The following is a 27,984-nucleotide window of genomic DNA, read 5'->3' on the forward strand; positions in this document are numbered from 1 at the left end:
ATAAACGCTCTTTTTTTGTTTATAGCGCAAAAAGTAAAAATCGCACAGGTGATCAAATACCACCAAAAGAAATCTCTGTTTGTGGGCAGAAAAGGACATAAATTTCGTTTGGGTACAGCGTCGCACGACCACGCAATTGTCAGTTAAAGTCGCACAGTGCCGAATCGCAAAAAGTGGCCCAGACGTAAGACGGCAAAATGCTCTAGTGGTAAAGTGGTTAAGCTGGATACACACTATCCAACTTTTGTGGTTATATTTCATTCATATTCACCTTTTCTATGTAGTGCAAGGGCCTGCCAGATTGCACACAAATTGAAAGGGTTTAGGTTTGACCTCATATTATATGGTTTTGGTAAGTCTACAGACAAAAGTCTACAGAGAAATCTGCACGTGTGTATGGTCCTTAAGGCTGGATACAAACTATACAACTTTTGTTGTTAGATTTCCTTTAGATTTACCTTCAACTATGTAGTGCAAGGGCCTGCCCGATTGCATACAAATTGAAAGTGTTTAGGTTTGACCTCATATTATCTGGTTTTGGTAAGTCTAAAGGAAAAAGTCTTCAGAAAATCTTATAGTGTGTATGGCCCATTACTCTCTTCCCCCCCCGGGCAGATTTCTTTTGCCATTCTGGTCCCCTTAAGTGCCGGTTCACATTAGTGCGAGTACAAAGATCGCATGTAGTTCGGAGCGCACTGCTCTTAAAATTACCGTACATTCGATCTCATGTGCGGTGCAAATTTCAGCCATACAGTTTGTATGGCTGAATTTGCACCGCATCCGCACTAAACACACACACCTGACCCTTTTTTTTTATCCGCAGCACTAGTGTGATCCGATTCTTTGCAAACATGCAGATCGCACTGCGATATGCGATCTCAACTGGGGGTGTCGTTAACTTTTAATTGACATCCCCTGCGTATCGCATATGGCAGTGTGAACTGCCAGGGGTGCGGATGCGATGCGTGAACAAGCTGCATATTTGCAGCCTTCCCGCATCGCACAAGTGTGAACCGGCACTTAAGGTCCATGCACACTGATGGGGGGCCTGTCAGGGGATGGGAGCTAAGAGACACACACTAGCTGACCGGCCCCCCCCCCCCCAAAGGCAGCAGTGTGCACTGATTTTAAAGTGGACCAGATTATCAAAAGAAGTCTGCCAGGGGGGAGCAAAGAAACACTGCCTGGTAGGGAGACAGACACTAGCCATCAGCAGTGTTTCTTTGCTCCCCCCTTGCAGATTTCTTTTAATACTCTGGTCCCCTTTAAAATCAGTGCACACTGCAGGGAGGGGGGTCAGCTAGTGTATGTAGTAGTATGTAGTAGTCTCTTGCTCCCTTTTGCTCTGTCAGGCAGTGTCTAATCTTTGTGTGCAATATCATACTTGTCACATTCTTGAAATTCCTTAAATGCCATTCCCTAAATACCTTTACCTCAGTGAAACTCTTGCGAGCAATGCAGAGCCATTGCCGTGGTTACGACGGCCGCGAGATTTACTAGTGTGACGTATCCCCTGTAGCAGGAAGGCTGCACAGGAGGTCTGTAATGCCGCGCCATTCAAGAAGAATTCCACTTGCTTATATTATGTGACACATTCCAGTGTAGCAGAGGAAGGCTGCCGGGGACTGCAATGCGCGCCGATGACATCCATTCATGCCGGTATGCGGTATGTACTATGGGTCCTTAATATTATATCTGTGTATAACACGCACATATCATTTGCCCCCTATTTTCAGGGAGAAAAAGTGTGTGTGTTATACGCTGATAAATACAGTACCTTAGAACGAGCCCCCGCCGTGCCGCCCGCTTACCTGTATGACGGGCGACATGTTCAGTCGCCCGTCTTCCGGGATCGCCGCATCCGGCCATCTGATTGGCCAGAGCCGTGGTGACGTCACTCCCGAGCACGCGCGCGCGGGAGCAGACAGTCCCGGCATGGGGCTCTGAAGGAATGGCACCAGCTGAATCGCCTCTGGATATGACGCTGAGTACTCACTTTTGTTGCCAACAGTTTAGACATTAATGGCTGTGTGTTGAGTTATTTTGAGGGGACAGCTAATTTACACTGTTATACAAGCTATACACTCACTACTTTACATTGTAGCAAAGTGTCATTTCTTCAGTGTTGTCACATGAAAAGATAGAATAAAATATTTACAGAAATGTGAGGGGTGTACTCACTTTTGTGAGATACTGTAGCAGTGGGTAGAGGGGATAGAGCAGAAGTCTGTAATGTAAACATAGAGTATATAGTGCAGGGGTCAGGAGTATGTAATGAACAACATAGAGTATATAGTGCAGGGGTCAGGAGTATGTAATATACAACATAGAGTATATAGTGCAGGGGTCAGGAGTATGTAATGTACAACATAGAGTATATAGTGCAGGGGTCAGGAGTATGTAATTTACAACATAGAGTATATAGTGCAGGGGTCAGGACGCATAATATTGGTATTCAGTAGTCAGTGGTGGATTACATGTATTTATGTCATGTATGTATTTAGTGGTAATGACCCACCTGTGCTGATCTCTGTAGGAATGTCCTCCTCTATAAATGTCCCCGTTATTCCATCCTCCTCCATAGACTGCTGATCATCCCTCACATACGTCTCTTCTTCTTCTGCTTTAACCTCAAATTCTATATCGATTGGATCTCCACTCTAAACCAAGAAAATGAGAGAGACTATCATCTGGAAGATATAAGCTTTAATATTGTGATATTATATATATAAAAACACATAGGATGTGTCCATGTTCTAGATGCTCCAATCCACCAACCTTGTAACATTGAGGGATGGTGTGACCTTCCTGTGTGGAATCCCGAGAATACAGAGGACGGGGACATCTCTCTGGTGGGTTTCTGTAGCTGGATGACTCCACCATGGTGTCCTGGTACAGATCTTTGTGTTCCTTTAGAAACTCTGACTCCTTCATCACCCCATCCTCATCATCCTCCTCTTTTATCTCTTCTTTAACCTCAACTTTAGAATCTCTCAGGTTTCCACTCTGAATATATAATAAAAATGACATCAATGGTAACAATGCAGATAATGTACAGATCCTAATGATACTATCAGTGATTGTTCCTCACCTACCTGATGATGGTGAGGGATGGTGTGACCTTCCTGTGTGGAATCCCGGGAATACAGAGGACGGGGACATCTCTCTGGTGGGTTCCCATTACTGGATCCATCTGTAGGAAACACACACACTGACTGAATACATTGTTTCTATGTGTTTATCAGATGATGGGGGATCTAGGTGGAGCCTCTGTACTGCTCTCTTATTTACAATAAAGTCTCCTCTTACCCGGTGATGTGAGGGGCGGCGGATTCTCCATCATGACGTCCTTGTAGAGATCTTTGTGTCCTTCTAAATACTCCCACTCCTCCATGGAGAAATAGACAGTGACATCCTGACACCTTATAGGAACCTGACACACACAATGATACAGTCACCATCCAGACACATCCCTTGTCTGTTACTGGATAATGTCCCAGAATTCCCAGCACCGCTCACCTCTCCTGTCAGCAGATGGACCATCATGGTGGTCAGTTCCAGGATCTTCTGCTCTCTGTTCCTCTCAGGTATCGGAGAACGAGGTGGAGGCACCATGGTGGGGATTTGGGTCCTGCTCCATCCTCCTGAGATTGGCTCTCCAGTAGACTCCTTCATTACAACACAATCCTACAGATCAGGAGAAAGATAAACCGATATAAATCATCTGACATCATCTACATGTCTATAATAAGAACATGGTCTTTTGATCAGACTAGATAAGAGTAATGTCATGTGACCTCCCAGAATCCTCCTCACCTCTCCGATCAGCAAGTAGATGATCTCCAGAGTGAGGCTTAATAACCTCTCAGTCATGTGACTCTGATCCTCCTCCACCCTCATTGGTGTGGTCATGTGATCTATGCGGGTTTCTCTGTAGACGGATAATGAAGAATTATCTGGACTGCATTGGTTGGACAATATTAGGATGGGGATATAAGGGGTTATAGGTGGGTTGCCCCCGGTGGGAATTGGAACATATAGATTGGGTTAATTAGGGGGATGTTTTTTTTTTTTTTTTCACAGGTTCTCTGAGACCATCAAGACCAATGCAGAGCCCAAAGCCCATGATTGGACAGGAGGAGGGACAGTCTACTGCCAGAGTGTAGGGGAGTATTGAGGGATCAGAGGATCAGATAAGTAAAAGTGCTTTTACTGGTTCCCTACACCAAAATGATCATGTAACCCTTGAAGTGGGGCTGCCCCTATTATACAAGGGTTAAATGCTCATTTGGGTTTTGGTCATTTTTTGTTTCCCAGAGATGGGCTTTAAACAAAATTACATTTTCACACACAATAAAATCTGTATTATAAACTTGTAAAAACAAAGCCCCCCCCCCCCCCCACACACACACACACAATTATGTCAACCCTTAAAACTGTGTGTTCCCATGAAATGGTGACTAAATTGGGGGCGTGGCTGAACTGTCCATATCCTGATTGCTATTACCCTGATAACTGGACCCTAACACCCGCTGAACTTTCCCGACTGCTCGACAACTGCGTTCCCATTGCTCCGGTGACCGTTCCGCACTCCCGGCTACTCCGATCTGCCATGACCAGGAGGAAAGAGGACAGCGCATCCACAGCAAAGCAGGCCCAAGATGGCGGATGGCCCGCTTCCACAGCGTGCAGGCCGCAATAAACCAACTACAGCCATTGCTAAACTGGGGAAGTTTGCTCGGGACCCTGTCAAGCATAAGCCTGTTTCCTCCCCACCGGCCTCTTCACCGAATCCCCGGACTCCTGCCTCTCCGCCAGTGGTGGTGCTGTCTCCACACCCAGAACAACCGGGCGTATCTTCTCAAGGGATCGCAGCGAGTACGCCACTGGGGAGTGCAGTGAGTGCATCTACGGTGGAGTATGTCTCTCAGGCTACCCCCACTATCCAAGATATTCTGACAGCGGTGCACACATATGGCGCTTTCCTCTCTGAACTGTCGGTGGAGGTTAAAAGCATGAAGGAGGGCCTGCTGCATATCAGGCAGGACATGCAGAAGATGAGGGAGCGGACCACGGCCCTGGAGAGCTGGGTGAGTGCAGTGGAGGATGATTTACCCCCCCTGATTCAAGATGTTCGCATGAACTCCTCGGGGGTCTCTGAAGCGATAAACAGGTTGGAAGATATGGAGAATCGGCTGCGCCGCAGCAATCTGCGCCTGGTGGGCATCCCTGAGAAATCTGAGGGCTAAGGCGCCGGTGGAATTTATTGAACAGTGGTTGATTTCTACATTTGGGAAAGACAATCTCTCCCCATTTTTGTGGAACGGGCACATAGGGTGCCTTTTAGGGCTCCTCCACCAGGGGGCCCTGATCGGCCGTTTCTATTGAAGCTGCTTCACTACAAAGATAGAGACATTATCTTGAAACTTACCCGGCAACAGCCTTGCATTGAGATTCAGGGTGCTAGAATCTCCATATATCCTGACTTTTCGGCAGCTTTACAGAAGCAGAGGGCAAGATTTACTGAAGTCAAGAAGCGTCTGCGTGCCATCCCTTTGCTGTATACGGCATAACTACGCGTAGTAGCGAATGGAACGGTTCACTTCTTTGAGAATCCCACTTCTGCCACTAACTGATTGGATCGCCAGGAACGGCATCTTAGAGCTGCAGCAGAATGATCATTTCTACAAGCAAGTATGGGACTACTTGTGCTGATTGGGTCTACTAATCCCCTGTTGAGAGCCACAGAGCCGTGAACTAATTGGAGTATTATGGTTCTATTGTTCTCTCACCTTCTGGAGCCCGTGGAAGGGAAGAACCGGGTCTCTATGTTTGTGCAAGTTCGGGCCCTCTTCTACTACCCCCTCGCCCTACTGGGGCATGATGACAGTTCCCTGCGGGGAAAGGGTGGCTGTGACTTTCCTGGCTACACTCCACCACGTTTTTTTTGTTCTTGTTTTTTGCTGTGAGTCCTTGGTTTTTGTTTTTTGGTTTGGTCCTCTTTCCGGTGAAATCCCCTATGGCGATCTACCTGCCTATACTGCACCTTGTGCTACCTGTACTGACTTTTGTGTCCCTCAGCCATCTCTACAGTTTCTCCGTGACAGGTTCCCCCCCTGGGACTCCGCCCGCCGTCCCCCTGGTGGCTCATCCTGCCACTCACCTGCATTACTAATTTACCATGGCAGCCATTAATGACTCTCTGCTCTCCTGGAATGTGCGGGGACTTGGGGACTCTAGTAAGCGCACTGCTGTGATGAACCTGCTGTCGCACCACGGTCCTGCACTGGTGTGCCTGCAGGAAACTCACCTTACCCCGGACTCAGCCGGCGGTCTCCGCTCTAGGCGGTTTCCGATTCAGTTTCATTCTTTTCACAGCCAATACTCTAGGGGAGTCTCTATTTTAATCTCGGCTACTACCAAATTTGAATCTCAGGACTCTCTGGTGGACTCTCAGGGCAGATTTATCTTTTTGGTTGGAATGTGGAATGCTTTTACATGTATTATAGCAAATGTGTATATCCCCCCTCCATTTTCATTTGAGGTGCTAGAGTGTCTGTCTCTGTTTATTGGGAAACACCCTCGAGTGCCAGTGTTAGTGTTGGGTGATTTTAATAATGTTCTTGACCCGACCCTGGATGTCCATAAAAGGTTCTGCCCCGGAGGATCCAGAATGCCCACTCCCTTTGCTCGATTTATGGGGGAGCTGGGTCTTGTGGATCTTTGGCGCAGTATACATCCGCTTGAGGCCGGATTTTCCTGCCACTCCTTGTCCCACTCCACTTTGTCCCGTATTGACCTAGCCTTTGGCTCGGACCTAGCTCATACCCTTTCTCCGGCAGTTACCTATCTAGCTAGGGGCTTGTCGGATCACTCCCCACTTCAGCTCCATCTTAGGTTTCCGGGGAGCAGATTGCCTATGCATTGCAAGTTGAACCCGTTTTGGCTTCCACTGTTCCCAGATCATGCCTCATTTACTACCCAGTTGGCACACTTTTTTACTGAAAACAGGCACTCTGCAGCTCCTGGGATTGTATGGGACACTATGAAAGTGTATCTGCGTGGGTTATGCATTAGGGAGGTGTCGACTATTAAATCTAATAGCAGGCGCTGGGCTCGGGATGCTGGTGAGGCGGTACTTCGTGCCGAGCGTGATTACTTGGATTCCCCCACGCCTGACTCAGAGGGCCGTTGGTTGGAAGCGCAGCGCTTCTTTTGCTCTATACAACATCAGCAAGCGGCCACAAGCGTTTCTTCACTTCTCAGGCTTACTTTGAGGAGGGGGAGAAAACCGGTCACATGCTTGCTCTGATTTCTAGGGCCCAGCACCCTCCATCCATAATCCACCGGTTGGTTCTTCCTGCAGCTCGGGAGGTCACTGACACAGCGGACGTTTTGCAGGGATTCAGGTCGTTTTTTGAGGATCTGTACTCCTCCAAGGTGTCCTATGACCCGGAGGACCTTCGGACCTTCCTTGGGGAACTCCAGCTGCCGCAGGTGTCTGCACGGGATCGGGCTATGCTGGATTCTCCTATCCGGTTGGAGGAACTTCAGGAAGCTATGGCTTCATCCCCTAATTCTAAGGCGCCAGGGACGGATGGGATACCTATTGAGTTGTATAAAGCTTTTGGTGGGGTACTGTTGACTGAGTTACTTACCGTCCTACAAGCCTCTTATGAGACGGGGGAGCTCCCGCGCTCATTGTATGAGGCAGTGGTGGTTGTTCTCCTGAAGCCCGGGAAGGATCCGACTCGTCCTGAATCTTATAGACCGATTTCTTTATTACCCACTGACTTGAAATTACTGGCTAAAGTGCTGGCTACTCGCTTGTCTAAAGTTATTGCTAATTTGGTGCATGGGGACCAGTCGGGTTTTATACCTGGCAGGTTCACAGCTACCAACATTCGTAGGTTATATTTGAACATGCAGGTGCCCCCGGATAATTGTGGTCATAGAGCAATACTATCGCTTGACGCTGCTAAAGCATTCGATAGCGTGGAATGGCAGTATCTGTGGGCAGCCCTTGAGCGTTTTGGCCTAGGACCCTACTTTATTAAATGGATAAAATTACTGTATGCTGCACCTACAGCCTGTCTCCGGGTTAACAACTCGCTTTCGCGGTCGTTTCCGCTGCGCAGGGGCACTAGGCAGGGGTGCCCGTTGTCCCCCCTGCTGTTTGCCCTGGCGGTGGAACCTCTGGCGGCGGCTGTGAGGGCCAACCCGGCTATTACAGGCTTTCAGCAGGGGGAGAGGGAAGACAAAATTGCATTATACGCTGATGACGCACTCTTATTTTTAGGTGACACCTCGGGTTCTCTGATTGCATTAATGCACCTGAATCATAGATTCGGATCCTTCTCGGGTTTCCAGATAAACTGGGATAAGTCTGTCTTGCTGCCGCTAGACCCCCTTGGGGTTGCATTGCCCCCGGTGGCGTCACAGATTGTGGTGGTGAACCAATTCCGCTATTTAGGGGTGGTGATCCACACTGATCTGGGGCAGTATATCAAGCTCAATGTTCTCCCCTTGTTGCATAGGTTTCGAGATAAGTTGGCTAGCTAGGTCAGGTTGCCTCTGTCGGTGGTTGGCAGATGCAATCTGATCAAGATGATTTGGAACCCGCAGCTACTATATGTCTTGCATAATGCACCGGTATGGATCCCCAGCCATGTGTTTAAGCAATTCAACACGGTCTACCGTGCGCTCATCTGGAGGAAGCAATCTCCTAGAATTCGCTTAGAGACTTTGCGGGAGGCCAAGGATAGTGGTGGTTTGGCCGTTCCGAACCCCTACTATTACTTTTTGTCGTCTCAGCTACAGCAAGTAACTGGTTGGTTGCTGGATGACGTTGATGATCCTGTCAGACGGATCCTTAAGACTCGTTTGGCAGGTGAGACACTTGTCGAGGCATTAGAAGCGGGTACCCTGCGAGGCTCTCCTGGCTGTCCCACCCTCATGCTCTTTGACAGGGTTTGGCTAAGAAACATTTTACTTATGAAGGATTCTCGTATCCTCAATAATGCTAATTATCCTGAACTAGATAAGTTGCGGAGCTCTCTGAGATGGGGTGACTATGGCATACACTTTATTTACCAGTTGTACAGGGGGGGTACACTTAAGGATTTCCAGTCTCTACGTACCGAGTTCAGACTGCCCAACTCCCTCTTTTTTCAGTACCTACAGTTACGTCACGCTATTAACTCCCAGTCTAAAATCTCCTCCTGGGGTTTGTGACAGCCAGTTATCCTTCTTAGTTTGGTGAACACCACGATTAGGAAAGGGCAAATTTCCTCACTTTATACAGCCTTCATGGGACACATTTCGCGAGCTATGGCATTTAAATGCAGGGAGTCCTGGGCTGAGGATCTGGGTCCCATCTCCGCGGAGGAGTGGACCGGTATTCTGGATAATATTCCTAGGGTCTCTTTGCAGTGCCATCTTAAGAGCCTTATAGGCCCCTGGGCAATGCAGTGCACTGGGGCCCCCTGCCTACACAATCACCCACGAGAATAAAAATGCAAATTATCCCTGTAATATGTATATAGTAAGGTATATACTCCAGGTAGTAGTTGTACTCTCTTGTAGTATATAGTGTTCCCTGTAATATGTATATAGAATATATACACATTACAGGGAACACTATATACTACATGAGAGTACATATACCTTACTATATACATATTACAGGGACCAATATATACTACAAGAGAGTACAACTACCTGGAATATATACCTTACTATATACATATTACAGGGACCAATATATACTACAAGAGAGTACAACTACCTGGAGTATATACCTTACTATATAAATATTACAGGGACCAATACGTATATACTACAAGAGTCTCTTGCAGTATATAGTGTTCCATGTAATATGTATATAGTTAGTAAGGTATATACTCCAGGTAGTTCGTCTCTTGTCTTGTAGTATATATTGGTCCCTGTAATATGTATATAGTAAGGTATATACTCCAGGTAGTAGTTGTACTCCCTTGTAGTATATAGTGTTCCCTGTAATATGTATATAGACTATATACACATTACAGGGAACACTATACTACAAGAGAGTACAACTACTACCTGGAGTATATACCTTACTATATACACATTACAGGCCAAGGACCAATATATAGTAAGGTATATCCTCCAGCCAGGACAGGTAGTTGTCTGTCTCTTGTGTCTTCGATTCGATCCCATCATTGCCATGAGAGAGTTAAAAAAATATATAATTTAATCAATCAGCCTGGCAGGCTGTGGCAGCCTTACCTTTACAACGGCTGCACATGGGAGGAGGTGGGTGGAGGCGGAGCCAGTCTTCTAGGGTCGAGACGGCGCCGCAGGAGAGGAATAAGGAGGAAGAGCCGATGAGGAGGAGGATCCTCCTCCGAGTCCTCCGCTGCTGTGCATCCTGGGTCTGCTCTGCTCACGTCACTGGTTGCTAGATGCCAATCGGGCTGGCCAACAACCAGTGTGCACTGCAGTGCAGACTCGAGCCACGGCCGCCGCCGGAGGAAGCAATAAGGGGGGGGGCCAGGCCGGCGGACAACGGAACGGGGGGGGGGCCCTAGACCACCAGGGACATGCCACCATCCATGTGGGGCATGCCCAGTGGAAAAGACGGCCCTGTCTCTTTGTCCTCCTCGCAGAGACTCACTCAACTTTTTATTTTACACCGTACATACAGGACTCCGCAGCACTTGCATAGCTGGCAGAGGAGGGACTCTCCCTTCTGCCCCCGATGCAAGGTCCACACGGGCACTCTACTACATATGCTTTGGCGCTGCCCAAAATTGCATCGCTATTGGCATGGGGTTATACGCTCCATTAACGATATCTGGAAACTGAAATTGTCTGTGGAACCTAAATTGTGTATCCTGGGATGGCTGGATGAGGAGCTCTATCCTCCTGAGGTACACACTGCAATCCTCAGAGTTCTCTTTATTGCTAGAAAGTTGATAGCCCGGCGATGGATACCTGCTCAGGCGCCTTCACATGCAGCCTGGATTGAGGAGGTTAAGGTGCTTCTGAATAGGGAGCATCTTACCTATAAACACAGAGGGAATGTACTGAAATTTGATCGCATTTGGGGCCCATGGTTAGAAGTTCCAGGTCTAGCTCCTCTTCATTTAGTGTCCAATAGAATTATGGGAGGGGTACTATCTTCAGCGTAAAGTGGCTGCGGACTCAGTACTTCTACCTGGGTCGGCACGTGGGAGGTCTCTCACGCTGCTTACCACATCTCCTTTATGGCTGGTACTAGGACACTCTCTGTATCACGCGCACATTGGGTAGCTCACCACAATTCATGTGTTCTGTTCTGTTTTTGTAGTTGACGAAGGCATCTCTCCCCAGAATACTGAGCTTAGTGTATATTGCATAGAGCATAAGGATATTGCTGCAGTACCTTGATTTTTTGATATGTTACTGTGCACCTACGAACACGTCGGCGGCTCTTCCGCTGCCGACTATGCATATTCTACACTTCTCTGATTATGTTCCTGCATTGTAGAGGCTTTTTCGTCTGTTTCTTGGTTTTGTTTTGCATTGTATGTGAAAAATTTCAATAAAAATTATCTGATTTAAAAAAAGTGGTGACTAAATTCACTACCCAACATGGTGCAAATGCAACGCTATAAAAGCTCCTACAGGTCATTTGTTTAGAGAAACCCGGTAATAACGGCCCCAGAATCATTGCTCTCACTCCACTGTGCGGCCAATATCTCCCTTTGTGACAGCGTAATATCATAGTTGCCAACATTTAAAAATTTCCAGGGACAATTTGCAGCACAGCTATCAATTACCACACCCACTTCCCTAAAGCTCCGCCCACTGCATAATTAATCTCACCTACTTATCAGATTATAGGGTCTACTCAATATAGAGAGAATTACAGGAAATTAAAAAGGGAATTTCAAACTTAAGGCCACAGTAGCAGAGTTGGAATAATTCTCCCATTCAGCTGCACTACTTCTGCGTAACATTTACGGGCAGCCCGATTAACAGGCGATTCCTGGGACAATATAAATTACCTGGGACAGGATCCTATTTCCAGGGACTGTCCCAGGAAAAAAGGGACAGTTGGCAAGTATGTAATATAAATGACAGGTCCTCTTTAAGGAGACATTAGGCGTTTATTAGACCTCCAAAGTCACCTATGGACCCCAGTGAAGCTGATGAAGTACAGATCGGGATCAACCAGCTTCATTCCTGACCACAGTGACCGGGGAACAATGGCACTAAACCTGGAAGTGATTAAATGCTCATCTCTTCAGCATTCATTCACCGGAGAGGAGATCCGAGAACTGATCACCCTCCACTCCATCTACCATGCCAATCCTGGGCCTACAGAAGGGGGAAAAAACATGGTTAATATAGTGAAGCATGGGGATATTTGTATCTTCAGAGGAAGGGTGTGAAAGGGCAAATTTCAGGAGAACCCGAATCCGAATCTCATCCCTCGTTACAAGAGACTGCTAAGGTGAGAAGATAATTGATTGGTGGGAAAGGTGACAAATCTCCAGAATGAAGATAATTTTTCGACCTTGAAGGGGTTGATCTAGCTTTCCACACTATATATGTGTGTATCATCATCTGCTGGAGATAAAAGAGGTCACAATGACTATGGTGGAAGAGGACGGACATGACGGGGGGGGGGGGATTTTACTGGGTGTAAATAGAAAATAAGATCTTATTACCTCCTCTACTGCCACTTCCAGCGATGTCTCCTCTCTCCTTTGTGCCACATGGAACTTGTGTCTGTACCTGACATCACTTCCTGTCTGTACCTGACATCACTTCCTGTCTTCCATAGAGATTTCCTGTCTGGGTAGAAGTGAGATCACCACCTTGTGGAGCTCAGAGGAACTGCAGCCCCGAGAAACGTCTCGTAGTGCGAACACGGCCTTGTGCTGTGTGTGTAATGTTACTGGCTATTACCATCACACGCTCAACCCCCCCCCCCCCCCTTCCCTGGCCAGGCAGGCTACATGCTCGGATTAACAGTTTTGGATTTATTTCCTGGCTGACCTCACACAGTTTTTTTTTTGTTTGTTTCTTTTCTTTAATACTAGATTCAGAGTCTGGAATGTATATTTGGGGGACTCAAAATTTGGGGGTGTGAAAAAAGTCTTTACCACTTTCCGACCTCCCTATAGCAGTTTTATTGCTGCAGGGCGGCCGTGCTTCTCAGAACCACGTATATAAACGTGATCCTGCACTTCCAGGTAGTGTGCACAAGTGCTCGCTGCCAGCGGCTCACTACCACTGTGATTCTACACAGCAGGTCCCGCAGACGCGATGTCCGCCGGCACCCGCTGATCGTTCGGTACACAGGCAGAATGGCAATCCATCTATGTAAACAAGGCAGATTGCCAGTCTGTCAGTAGGGAAGACATGGATCCTGTGTTCCTGCAAAGCAGAGGCATTGATCCATGCCTTCCCTTAGTAAAAGCACCTCCCCCAATACACAAACACTGGCTAGGCACACATTGAACCCTTTGATCGCCCCTTCCCAGCCAGTTTCATTAGTACAGTGACAGTGCATATTTTTAGCACTGATCACGGTATTGGTGTCACTGGTTCCCACAAAGTGTCAGTTATGCCCCATACACACATGCAGATTATCTGCAGACTTTTGTCTGCAGACTTACCTTTTCTATGTAGTGCAAGGGCCTGCCGGATTGCATACAAATTGAAAGTGTTTAGGTTTGACCTCATATTATATGGTTTTGGTAACTGCAATCAGACTTGTATAAAGTACTCGAAATTTCTACTTGAGTAAAAGTACAAGTGCTCGATCAAAAAATTACTTGAGTAGAAGTGGAAGTGCTCGCAGAAAAAGTTACTTAAGTAGAAGTACTAAAGTATTCAACATTTTTTTTACTTAAGTATTGCAAGTAGTTTTTTCAAAAAATTTGCTACTTAAGTACTAAAAGTAAAAAGTACCAGTAGTTTTGAAAAAAAATTTCTACTCAAGTACTGAAAGTAGAAGTACAAGTACTGTGTTATGTAGTTATTAAAGAAAGAAGTCAAAAGTATGAACATCATATTGTTTTTATTATTTCAAATGATTTATTCAAATGATTAACCTGTGTTTGTTAGTAGTTTCTTGATGCACTTTAAGCGCTGTAGCACCATTTATTTGTTTGTTTCATATTTTCTTTTTATTGGAAAGATTTGGTATAGCAGCTTTTATTATACACAGCCTTTATTTTCGTATGCGCTGATTTACAAATGACATTATACACATTTTTTTGAGCTTTATGCAACCTGCCATCTACTGTTCTGGCAGTGGTAATTTTTTTAAAAGTAACGAGTAACTATGCAGCACAAAAAAAAAATACTTGAGTAGAAGTATCAAAATCATCGAAAAAATGTAGTGAAGTAAAAGTAGAAGTAGGAGAAAAAAATTCTACTCTAGGAAAGTACAGATACCGCATTTCGGTACTTAAGTACAGTACTTAAGTAGTTCTACTTCGTTACTATACATCTCTGGTCTGCAGACAAAAGTCTGCAGATAATCTGCACGTGTGTATGGGGCATTAGTGTCTGATTTGTCTGCCGCAATAAAGTCCCGCTATAAGTCACCGATCGCCGCTATTACTAGAAAAAAAATAAAAATTCCATAAATATATCCCAAATTTTTTGCGCAAACCAATTTAAATAAGTTTATTGAGATATATTTTAAACAAAAACATGTAGCAGAATACATATTGGCATAAATTGATGAAGAAATTCGATTTTTACACATTTTTATTGGATGTTTTATAGCAGAAAGTAAAAAAATATTGTTTTGTCAGAAATTTTTGTTTATAGCACAAAAATGAAAACTTGCAGAGGTGATTAAACATCACCCAAAGAAATCTCTATTTGTGGGAAAAAAAGGACATTGATATTATTTGGGTACAGCGTCGCACGACCACGCAATTGTCAGTTAACAACTTCAGCCGCAGAAGATTTACCCCCCTTCATGACCAGGCCATTTTTTGCGTTACTCTATTTAAAAAATTTTGCGGTCGTGCGATGCTGTACCCAAATAAAATCGATGTCCTTTTTTTCCTACAAACAGATCTTTCTTTTGGGGGTTATTTGATCACCTCTGCGTTTTTTTTATTTTTTTGCGCTATAATCAAAAAATGACCGACAATTTTAAAAAGAAAAACAATATTTTTTACTTTCTGGAGGGCGGCGCCTGTAAAAATAAATCAAGTGGCTGAACAGCCCATATGATTGGTTTTATGGTGCAGGGAATCACCGGCAGAATAAGAAGATATGTGAATGATGCCTGTAGCTCCACCCATCATCCCGATATCTTCACTCAAAGTCCATGATGTCATATGAGGTCGTTGGGCGGGAAGTGGTTTAATACAGGAGAATAATGTCCGCACACCCCTAAGCATCCGCTTATTTGTAGAGACATAAACCATTTGGAGTGCCAGAATTCCAATCTTCTTCTCATTGGTATAATGTCAAGGATTTTGCAGACAGAGGAAATGAGCTTTTCAACGTTAGCAAGCATGTTGTGTGAATTTCCTTCTTCATTATAATGACAATGTGGGGGAGAGAAATCCTCTGCACCTTCCTCCAGTACGGCATCCATATCCTCTCCATTCCCTCCTGTCTCTGCGTCATAAACTAGTGAAGATAACCCGCAAATATATCCCATTCTAGGTTGGTGCACATTATTCTGCTCACACAATCAGTGCAAGTCCAGCTGGTCACTGAGGCATCAAAAGAAACTTGAATGGACAACCATGCTCCACCAAAATACTCCTTTATTAGAATATATCCAGAAGTGACAACATGGCAGGAGAGATGAGACTGTCAACGCGTTTCACACTACAAGCATTTAGTCATAGCAAACCCGCTCTACTTTTTTCTCTCTATTTAAACATACAACATCAATTACCATATTAATTAATATTTAAGTTGAACATCATAGACATGTGCAGAATGGAAACATTTGTTTTGTTTCAGATAAATCTGTTTAGTTATTTATTTCTCTTTCTAGAATTAGTTTCCTTTCAAGATTTCAGAACAATTCGAATCGGTTGAAAATGTATCAAGCATTGTTGCTGGAGCAAAGGATTCCTCCTGGCACAGTCAGAGGGTTAAAGGTGACTGAATGTTCAAACATGGCCTGAAGTGCTTGTCCTGAAGGTCCAAATGTCTGAGACCAAAGCTGTACCCTCCTATCAGAAGAGGAGCAACCAGGTCCCCATAGGATATGTATGGGTGGCACAATCTGAAAAAGACCGGTAAGCAACCTCTCCCCCAGAAGTGGAGCTCTTTGCTGACTATTTGGTTGAGGACTTTCTTTCTCTCTTCAGTTCTTTCTGGACTTCAAGTCAGAACTGCAGGAGCAAACCTCTTTGGAGTTAGACACTGACTCTAGAACTTCAGTTTTCTTTCATTCGGCAGACATTTACTCTAAAGCAGGAGGCCGGACTAAATGCAGATCATTGCTATCAAATGAAGCTAGCCCTTAAAGGATACAGTTTAAACTTTTGCAATGCAGACAAGATTGTCCCACTCATAGAGTTATTCTTTTGGACAGAATCAATATTCTTCATCCCAACTTCCATTGCATTGGAAGAGAGGCAAGGGTTAAGTCAGGTTCACAGGCTACAACTGCAGACAGATATACCCCTTAGGGACAAGTCCAACACAAAGTTACCACCAGAAGACCCTAAAAATCCCCCAAGGACCAATCTAATCATTATTATTGAGTATACCCCTGAAGGACACAGCATCCCCCAATGGCAACTCCATGCATATGGCTAAGCTCATGAAGGCCACGTCAACCAAATAGGTGACTCATTATACTGGAAGACCTCTCCCTCTTCACAAGTGCCTAATCTGACATCCTGCAGTGTAGGTAGAAGTGTTCTGGTTGGGGTTTGAACTGAGCAACCCAGTGCTGCAAGGTGATGACCACTAAGACATTCCGCTGCTCTGTCCTTCTGTTCAATTTGCACCACTCTTCTAGCACGAGCTTCTAGCTTAAACATCATAGGGAAAAAGGCAATGCACTGCTTTGGAAGTTGAAATTGGTCAGTTGACTGATCCTGTAATGGAAAAGCTTGCCATGGTCAGAGTTGAGACTCCTTGCACAGGGTGAGATGTAACAGACTCCTTTACAGTGTCTTGACTACCTGTGGCAACCTGTTGGTAGGGGTCATCTTCCTCCCTGGATGTCTGAACAAAACAGGAAATTTATACTGGGTTTTGCCTGTCAAGCACCAAAGGCCCAGTCTACGGTGTGCATAATACATGCAGATCTGGAGAGGCTTAATAGAAAGTGTCCATTAGTCAGCTTCCCATACACCAGCTTTATGAGGCCTGCAGAAGGGCTGACAATCCAGGAACAGTATCAGTAAGGAAGACGCTGCCCCCCCCAGCTATAACCTGCATAGAGCAGCCACAGCATAGAGGGATTAGGCTGCAGCGGCACAAGGACCTGTCTGTAAGAAATAAATCCATGATAAACAGACATGGTGCAAAGGAGAACTCCATATTGTTTGGGAAAAAGAAATATATTACCTATATAAATGCTACTCAAGCTATGTAGTAATTTAGAAAAAAAAATTGCAATTCAAACTACGGCTGCTAAAGTCTCCTAAGCTGTCAAAAAAGACAGTGTAACAGTTGTTTGATTGCTGGGTGAGAAAAACCCGTAAGGGGTTAATTACTGCTAAAGGAATACTGACACTGCAACTTCTCACATCAGAGCACCGTCCCAGCAGGTGAATAATCAAACAGACCCTGCCATACAGATGTAGAGCCCCCCTAGGTAGGTGCTAGAATGAGTGGATAGAGTTTTTGGTTTCTCTGCCTAACAGGGACACAGCTCATGCTGTCTCGATGTTTCACACTGATCCAATAGCCATGGAGTATATTGGACGGTGGGTGGAAACCTGGCAGATGAGAGCATGAATGTCTGTACCAATGTTGTTGAAGTATTTTCTAATTTGTGTATGTTGTCTAGTATAAGGTGTTATTAAACCGACTATTTCTGTTTTTGGTTGTTTCAGGCCTCGGAACATAACTTCCTCTCTTTTGTACTTATAAGTCCTATTATAAGCTTTTCGCAGTGTAGTCCGCGAATAGTCTCTAATAAGCAATCTCTTTCGAAGGGAGTCCGCCTCCTGTTTAAAAATCTTCGTAGTTCGAACAGATTCGATGCAATCTAAGATACTGGGAGTAGGGTATACTATGTACCGGGGGCTTGGATGAAAGCTATTGCCATGTAAAACCGTGTTGCCAGCTGTCGGTTTTCTATAAAGTGTAGTTTCTATCCCACCTTCTTCTTGTATAAGAATTTGTATGTCTAAGATCACACTACTACACATATACAGTATCTCACAAAAGTAAGTACACCCCTCACATTTTTGTAAATATTTTATTCTATGTTTTCATGTGACAACACTGAAGAAATGACACTTTGCTACAATGTAAAGTAGTGAGTGTACAGCTTGTATAACAGTGTAAATTTGCTGTCCCCTCAAAATAACTCAACACACAGCCATTAATGTCTAAACCGCTGGCAACAAAAGTGAGTAAACCATTAAGTTAAAGTGTCCAAATTGGGCCCAAAGTGTCAATATTTTGTGCGGTCACCATTATTTTCTAGCCCTGCTGTAACCCTCTTGGGCATGACGTTCACCAGAGCTTCACAGGTTGCCACTGGAGTCCTCTTCTACTCCTCCATGAAAACATCACAGAGCTGGTGGATGTTAGAGACCTTGCTCTCCTCCACCTTCTGTTGGAGGATTCCCCACAGATGCTCAATAGGGTTTAGGTCTGGAGAAATGCTTGGTCAGTCCATCACCATTACCCTCAGCTTCTCTAGCAAGGCAGTGGTTGTCTTGGAGGTGTGTTTGGGGTCGTTATAATGTTGGAATACTAGCCTGCGGCCCAGTCTCCGAAGGGAGGGGATCATGTTCTGCTTCAGTATGTCACAGTACATGTTGGCATTAGAACAAAAAACAAGGGGTAGTAGGGGCCAAGAGAGGACCCAAGAAAGCGGGACTATACAGGCATAACTGGTGGTTGCAGGAATACAAATACAACACTCATATATGTATAAAAAATATATTCATTTTATTACAAAAGAATAAAAAACATGACAACAAGACATACAGTACATAAAAGATATACCAGTCCATGTGTGTATGATAACTGTGTACCAAAAATACCACACTACTGGATCCTAATATATATTTTGCAGACTATTGGTACCTGGATAAGCCAACGTGTTTCGCATTCATTGCTTCATCAGGGCATTGCCAAGACCAAATAGGTACTGCACTCAAAATAGGACGGACAAGATGAAGGGATATCTCCTCTGCAGGCGCCGGGAGGCCAATATATGTGGATCATAAAGGTGGTGATATAATATTAGCATAGGCACAAAAGCCTAATATAGATGATATTATATATATATGTATGGAAGAAAATACCATATGGGATATAATAGGGGATATATTAGGGAGAAGGGCTGGTAGCCTCAATTGCGACTTGAAATCCTCAATGCAGATGTCAAAAAATACCATCCAACCAAGAAGGGAATTTGCCTCCTCCAGTAAAAACAATAGCCAGATCCCAGAATTTGGTAGCTGTATAATCCACAATACAAATGGAAAATTCCCATCTAAACACCAAAATCCATAAGAGCTGAAAGTTCACAGAACTATGGCCCAATGATCTCGCTGCATAGTATGATGCAATGGATGCCTTCTACATGTTGGCATTCATGGTTCCATCAATAAACTGTAGCTCCCCAGTGCCGGCAGCACTCATGCAACCCCAGTCCATAACACTCCCACCACCATGCTTGACTGTAGGCAAAACACACCTGTCTTTGTACTCCCCACCTGGTTGTCGCCACACACGCTTGACACCATCTGAACCAAATAAGTTTATCTTGGTCTCATGAGACCACAGGACATGGTTCCAGTAATCCATGTCCTTAGTCTGCTTGTCTTCAGAAAACTGTTTGTGGGCTTTCATGGGCATCATCTTTAGAAGAGGCTTCCTTCTGGGATGACAGCCATGCAGACCAATTTGATGCAGTGTGCGGCGTATGGTCTGAGCACTGACAGGCTGACCCCCCACCCCTTCAACCTCTGCAGCAATGCTGGCAGCACTCATAAGTCTATTTTCCAAAGACAACCATTGTATATGATGCTGAGCACATGCAATCAACTTCTTTGGTCGATCATGGTGAGGCCTGTTCTGAGTGGAACCTGTCCTGTTAAACTGCTGTATGGTTTTGGCCACCGTGCTGCAGCTCAGTTTCAAGGTCTTGGCAAGCTTCTCATAGCCTAGGCCATCTTTATGTACAGCAACAATTCTTTTTTCAGATCCTCAAAGAGTTCTTTGCCATGAGGTGCCATGTTGAACTTCCAGTGACCAGTATGAGAGAGTGAGAGCGATAACACCAAATATAACACACCTGCTCCCCATTCACACCTGAGATCTTGTAACACTAACAAGTCACATGACACCGGGGAGGGAAAATGGCTAATTGGGCCCAATTTGGACATTGTCACTAAGGGGTGTATTCACTTTTGTTGCCAGCAGTTTAGACATTAATGGCTGTGTGTTGAGTTATTTTGAGGGGACAGCAAATTTACACTGTTATACAAGCTGTTCACTCACTACTTTACAATGTAGCAAAGTGTCATTTCTTCAGTGTTGTCACATGAAAAGATAGAATAAAATATTTACAAAAATGTGAGGGGTGTACTTACTTTTGTGAGATACTGTATATTTTATCTTGTACCTAGGATCCTCAGGGCCAATACCTATATATACACACAACACATTTTGGTCCGTTTTATCTCCCCTGTGGTCGGGTTAATTTGTTGGGGGTTGGAAGGAAGGCCGTGTGCTAGTAAGTCATGGTTGTATTTATTATGATGTATATAAATACAGATTATGTTCTATGTTCATGAAACACTAATATCGAGTCTGTTCATTTTAAGAGAAAACTGTCTGTACATCTTCATAGTCCTGAAGAAGCCTTGTGTGAAACGCGTTGACCAGTGAACAGACGAAGATAGAGGAATATGATCCAAAGCAAACACAGTGACGTGCCTCCATCCCTAATGGTTAATGCAAACAGAAAACAGAGGTCGTGGGACTTTAAATGAGGCCGGTCACCAACTAAGATATACAAAAATAGAATCTGAACGTAGTCATTTATTATACATACAGTAATTGATACAAATGTTGACATCAGTAACAAATATGATGCAGACATGTAAACAAAAAAAGCTGACACAAAGAAATCCATATAGTAAGGAGATTGTTATAATAGTAATAAGATATATTCAGTAATAAAGTACATGGCCGTCACTAAATGTTACATCTAAGTGAAGAGAGGAAATATCTATACCTACACGAACCTTATGATATCTACCAACTTATCCTTATATATGTATGATGTACATGAGTGAAATTAGTAGGAGACATTGATCTCCTGTGTACGAGCTGAGCTCAGTTTGGGGTCAGTTTCCTCATTTTATTGAGATGTGGTTTTAGATAAATCAATAAATGTTATTTTAGGATAAATCCATGTAGTTGTTATCTGTCTCATGCTGTGCCCTTAAAGCCCACACATATGACAGTGGTTCCTTGTGAACATCTGTAGGTTCCCATTTCTCTGAACAGATAGGATGTTGGGACTCTCAGGATAGCTCTGGTTTTTCTTCTCCTATCCAAGTTCTCCAAATAAAACATAAAAACACATCCCCTAGACTGGTCATTGGAGACAACAAGCGGAAGAGTGTGTGCACCTGGCTGTGTGAAAATACCCTGTATCTGGCTGTGGAGTAATCAGTGGGAGGCCCGGGAAAACCAATATCCAAGCGGCTCCTGCGGGGGTACCGCTACGCAGAAAGCAAACCTTGTTTCAACAAACAGTTCTCTCCTCAGGACAGAAAAGAAGACAAAGGTAGGCGACTGCACCAAACTTTGATAAGACGCTGCAATGCACATCGATCACCCAGAGAGCAGAGTCCTCTCCATATGTTTTCCTTTTGGTTACTCCCTAGCAGCCCGCATGGCATCTGCTCCCTTCTGCTGACCTCAAGCCAAACATACTTACGTGTCCCGCACCTCTTCCACAGGGCAATCGATGCATCCGCAGGGCGACCCGGATCCCAGAGGCAGGAACACAACTGCTATATCTGGGCTGGGCACGCTTAGGAGACATGTGCAGAATGGAAACATTTGTTTAGTTTGGGATAGATTCGTTATGTCACTAATTTCATTTCATTCTGGAATTTGGAATTATTTTAGTTTGGTTTCGGAAATTTGTTTACTTTTGTTTAGTTTTTGTTAACTTTCTTTTCGTTTTTGGTAAAATTTGTTTAGTTTATTAATCTACAGAATTCAAACTTTTCAGAACGATCAGAATTCCGATCGGTCGAGAAACGATCGACTGATTTGAATTCTGTGTGAAGAAATAGCTGGTTGTTAAGCAGGGGGCTGGGAAGCCGGCCGGCCGCCCGCATTCTTACCAACCGGTGACTCATCAGCTGTCAGCGGGCTTCCCCACTGACAGATGAATAGAAAGAAAAGAATGCCGGCGCATTGCCCGGCAATAAAAAAATGTTTAAAAATAATGACGTAGGGTCCCCTCCCCCCAGTCTATACCGGGCCTATGCCAAAATGTAAAAAAATAAATGGCGTGGGGTCCCCCGAAATCCATACCAGACCTTTACCTGAGCATGCAGTTCTGAAGGTCAGGAAAGGGGGGGGAGCAAGACCCCCCCTCCTAACCCATACCAGACCACACACCCTTAACATGGGGGGTGGGTTATTCGGGGCACCTCTCCCTCTCCACCCCAAAGCACCTTGTCCCCATGTTGATGGGGACAAGGTCCTCTTCCCAACAACCGTGGCCTGTGCTTGTGGTGGTCTGCAGGCAGGGGGCTCATCGTAATCTGAAAGCCCCTTTTACCAAGGGACCCCCCCAGATCCCGCCCCCCCCCCCATGTGAATGTGTATCGGGACTATAGTACCCGTACCAACTCACCAAAAAAGTGTCGAAAAGTAATAAAAACACACACAATTTTTGAAAAATCCTCGGTTATAAAATAAAAACCAGCGTCCCCCGATGTAGATCCGTCATCAATCACAACGCCTACCGCACCCGAAAAAAATTAATAAAAAAAAGACGCTCTCGCCGTCATGGAGGACCTCTGCCTACTGCAGGCTTCCCGTTTCACATCTTTGATATAGGTAAGGGGCGGGCCACCTGTCTACATCACCTGGTGGCACCGCCCTTTCTGATGTCAGGGACCCAGCATGCACCGATCCATGATATCAGAAGGGGGCAGTGCCACCAGGTGATGTAGACAGGTGACCCCGCCCCTTACCTATGTAAGAAATGTCAAATGGTGGAGCCTGCAGTAGTTATTTTTTAATAAAGGATTTTTCAAAAATTGTGTGTGTGTTTTTATTACTTTTTAACAATTCTTGGTGAATAAGTACAGGTACTATGGTCCCGATAACACCAAAGTTCCAGCGCTGACACTGCAGTAATCACACCATACTATACGGTCCTGATACTAATTCACATGGGGGGCCCCCTTGGGAAAAGGGGCTTTCAGATTACGACAAGTCCCCTGCCTGCAGACCCCTACAAGCACAGGCCATGGTTGTGGGGAAGAGGCCCTTTTCCCCATCAACATGGGGACAAGGTGCTTTGGGGTGGGGTGGGGGGCAGAGTGTCCCCACCAAAGCACTCACCTCCCCATTTTGAGGACACGTGGCTTGGTATTGTTAAGAAAGGGGGCCCTCACTCATCCCTCCCACTTTCCTTACCTGCCAGGCTGCATGCCGAGATATGGTATGGATTTTAGTGGAGAACTCACGCTGTTTTTTTGTTTGTTTTTTTTATTTTGGCTCCTAAGGGCCTGGTATAGACTGGGGGGGGGGGGGTGAGAGGGAGGGTGACCACGCCGTTTTTTTCTATTACTGGGCAATGCCGGCATTCTTGTCTTTACATTCATCTGTCAGTGGGGAAGCCCGTTGACAGCTGATGAGTCATGTTTGGTAAGGATGCGGACGGCCGGCTTCCCGCTTGACAACCAGCTATTTCTTCACACAGAATTTGCATTGGTCGATCGTTTTTTTGACTGATCCAAATTCGAATCGTTCTGAAAAGTTGGAATTCGTTAGGAAATGAATAAATGAAACAAATTTTAACAGATTTCAACTAAATTCATTACAATTTCATTTGGAGATTTGGAAACATCCGAATCTAGGAATAACCAAAAATTTGTCCAAATTTGTATTCTCACCGAAACGAATTTCACGTGTCTAACACTTAATGGCCACCCGCTAACAGCTGCGCTCCCAGCCAATGCAAATGGCCGCCGATGGCAGGGCCCACTCTCCAGGCATGGATCCTCTACATATGTGTGCCATAACACCACCCCGCTGATAGCTGGGGACTCAATGACCACTCGGGACATCCTGGAAGACTTCTGGATACCAAAGGAAGCTCCTGACATCCCGCACAGCTGCCCAGCACCAGACCCGCCCACCAATACTTCCAATAGGTAGGAAAACTTCATACAAAAATGGTCCTATAAGTGGGGAAGACAAAAAAGGAACGTAGCCATTGGCTTATCCTGAACATTTATGTGGGTGGGGTCTTATGGGTGGAGGAACGAGGGCTGGGCTACCCAAACATATGCTGCCATGTACATCTGTCAGGAAAGCACATTATGGCCACTAGATGGAACTGACCATTATAGGAAATCCCAATTCACCATGACTGGGGGAATGCGGGTCACATTTCATCAACACATTTATAACAACCAGATCTGCAAGTGTTTGTGAAATCTTCCCGCACAAAATGTACTCAGCCAATGAAAGGTAAGGACTCCATTTTTATTTTTCTCCTGCTATCAATGGCCAACACGGGACAACACTTCATCCATGTCTTTGGTGATCTCTGATCTCCTTATGAAGTGTTTCTTACATGATGAAGATCAGCCATGGAGTATATCTGAGGTGTATATCAGGGTGTGCTTCTTCCCCACATGTCCACCAACATTCATATAGAAGACATTTCCTGCACTCAAGGCACTAATACACCTCCAGGGTTGTGTGGGACCCCTGATGTACAGGAAGAAAGGACTTCATTGAGGAACATTTCCCTCACTCAGACTAGGAATACGGCTTCTCACCCGTGTGAGATCTCTGATGTGAGTAAAGATGGGACTTCTGTGCAAAACATTTCCCGCACCCAGGACAGGAATACGGCTTCTGCCCCGAGTGAGATCTCTGATGTGAGTAAAGATGGGACTTCTGTGAAAAACATTTCCCGCACTCAGGACAGGAATACGGCTTCTCACCAGTGTGACATCTCTGATGTGAGTAAAGATGGGACTTCTGTGCAAAACATTTCCCGCACTCAGGACAGGAATACGGCTTCTCACCAGTGTGCGTTCTCTGATGTGTAGAAAGATATGATTTCTTTACAAAACATTTCCCGCACTCAGGACAGGAATACAGCTTCTCACCAGTGTGTGATCTCTGATGATTCTTAAGACTAGACTTATGTGCAAAACAATTCCCGCACTCAGGACAGGAGTATGGCTTCTCACCCGTGTGCAATCTCTGATGTTTGGAAAGCTCGGACTTGTGTGAAAAACATTTCCCACACTCAGAACAGGAATATGGCTTCTCACCAGTGTGCAATCTCTGATGTTTGGAAAGATATGCCTTGAGTGAAAAACATTTCCCGCATTTAGAACAGTAAAATGGCTTTTCCCCCGTGTGCAATCTCTGATGTGTGTAAAGATTGGACTTCTGTGCAAAACATTTCCCACATTCAGGACAGGAATATGGCTTCTCCCTCGTGTGAGATCTCTGATGTCCGGAAAGATCAGACTTATCTGAAAAACATTTCCCACACTCAGGACAGGAATATGGCTTCTCACCAGTGTGAAATCTCTGATGCTTGGAAAGATTGGACTTCACTGAAAAACATTTCCCACACGTAGGACAGGAATACGGCTTCTCACCCGTGTGAGATCTTTTATGCACATTAAGATTGTATTGCAAACGAAAACTCTTACCGCACTCAGTACAGGAGAACCTCTTATCTGTTGGAAGGACAGCACCGTCCCTCACAGTCTGAGGTTCCTCAGGATAAGAGGAATACGATGGTCCATCTACACTGTGTGGTGCCGGATGGACATTTGAGGTAGCCGGGTTTTCTCCTGGACTATACTGTGTGATGTCCTCATCTTCTACTTTACAGTCTGGAGACAAAGTGAGACAATCCTCTGAGGTTTTCCTCATCTCCCGTCCATCTACTAAAATAGAAATACAAAGATTATTACTAGACATGAGCTGATTGGTTTCCCTAAATCAGGACTCCGCCCACATCAGACAGCTTTGTCTCTGAGGCTCTTACAATTCCCCCCTCAAGGTAACTAGTAAATGGGTCCTCTGATCTCCTACCAGTTCATTTCTTTATTCATGGACCTTAGTCAGAGAGTGAGGAAACAACGAGAACTGTCTTTTATAGGAGTGACAGTGATGAGGGGATTATAGGACGAGTGACCCCTCCCCCTCTATCACTCATTGCCATCTTCCTAACACAAGAAGTCCCGCACTTCCTTATTTACTCCATGATTTAGTCATGAAAAACAGCGGGGCTGAGCCCCACCAGAGGTCAGAGTGAGGATGGGGGGAGAACAACCAAGATGAAGACTGGACTGATCCTGAAGACCACCATCATTGGCTTACTGACTCCTCCCTCATTATCACTTTCTGTTTAAGATTCCAAAGTTGGAGGAGGAGGTAGAATCCCTATGGGTAGAACTTCAAAGGGAAGGCACTATGGGGAAAGTAATATTGGGCGTATGCTAAAGGCCCCCCAACCAGAGGGGGGGAAGGCGGACCTCCTTTCACAGATTTGAATGGCAGCAAGGATGGGAAATGTAATTATAATGGGGGACATTAATTATCCAGATATAGACTGCGCAGAAGGAACCGCACATTCATCCAAGGCTTGGCAGTTCCTAAATGTTTTGCAGGACAATTTCATGGGTCAGGTGTTGAACGCACCGACAAGAAACAATGCGGTACATGACCTACTGATTACCAACAATACAGACCTGATCACGGATATAGAAATATGGGCCCGAATTAGGAAACTGTGACCATAGGTGAATTCGTTTCAGTATTATTCATAGTAATAGGAAACACAAGGGCAATACAAGGACACAGAATTTCAAAAGAGCCAATTTCCCTAAACTGCGCTCTCTGCTAGAAAATATCAAATTGGATAGAACCCTGGGAACAAAGAACACGGAGGAAAAATGGGAGTGTTTCAAGAACATACTAAACAAAGGGATTAAAACAAAGTATGCAGCGCTTGATACAGTGATCATAAAAATCAATCAATGTTACTACTGATGATATTGCATAATTATAGAGAGTCCATAGAAGAAAGGAGTCCAATAGGAGGTCCAAGATGCGGGTGAGAAGATCAGAATGGATAGCCTCCACCAAACACCAGTAACAGTGGCCTCTTACCAGAAATGTGTGATCCCCATTACAGGGATCTCAGTACACATTGACAGGAAGTCATCTGCTTTCACACTAGGTCAGACCAAATATCACCTCCACAGGAAATGCCTCTAGGTGTATAAAGCCAATCCTCTCATGGACGTATTAATATCACCATCGGCACATGTAAGAAGAAAAAACTCCTCATGGTGCAGTATAGCTTAACACAGGTAATCCCCAGGGGACTGGCCTCGTTTGCCCTGTAACATCCTTGCGGCGTCCTCCTTCCTTTGCTGGGAGACTAGGATTACATCTGGCTATAGCTATCACACATTCTACTTGCAAGATCCCCTCAGGATATTTACCTTGATGCCTGGCTTATCTACCTTAAATGTGAGTGTTTTATTGGCTTTTTCCATTAAATATTACCTGTGTTAA

At 44.9% G+C, this 27,984-nt stretch overlaps 2 protein-coding genes across 2 annotated transcripts in view; one reads left to right on the top strand and one right to left on the bottom strand.

Annotated features, from left to right (window-relative positions):
* The window catches only part of LOC309550230 (uncharacterized protein), a gene marked incomplete at its 5' end in the record, with an annotated part of 1,091,635 nt that overhangs the window by 666,598 nt on the left and 397,053 nt on the right, over positions 1–27,984 (bottom strand). The window contains 3 exons of the mRNA XM_082250641.1: positions 2,519–2,660; positions 2,779–2,904; positions 25,261–25,962. Of these exons, the coding sequence (XP_082106767.1) occupies positions 2,519–2,660; positions 2,779–2,904; positions 25,261–25,962 (970 nt within the window). The remainder of the gene's footprint in view (positions 1–2,518; positions 2,661–2,778; positions 2,905–25,260; positions 25,963–27,984) is intronic.
* Positions 1–27,984, top strand: part of LOC309548756 (uncharacterized protein) — a gene marked incomplete at its 3' end in the record, with an annotated part of 240,460 nt that overhangs the window by 86,097 nt on the left and 126,379 nt on the right. The gene's annotated exons all lie outside the window — the stretch shown is intronic.

This window comes from Pelophylax lessonae, assembly GCF_965119305.1.
Source record: "Pelophylax lessonae genome assembly, chromosome: 3".
In the NCBI taxonomy this organism is placed as follows: domain Eukaryota; kingdom Metazoa; phylum Chordata; class Amphibia; order Anura; family Ranidae; genus Pelophylax; species Pelophylax lessonae.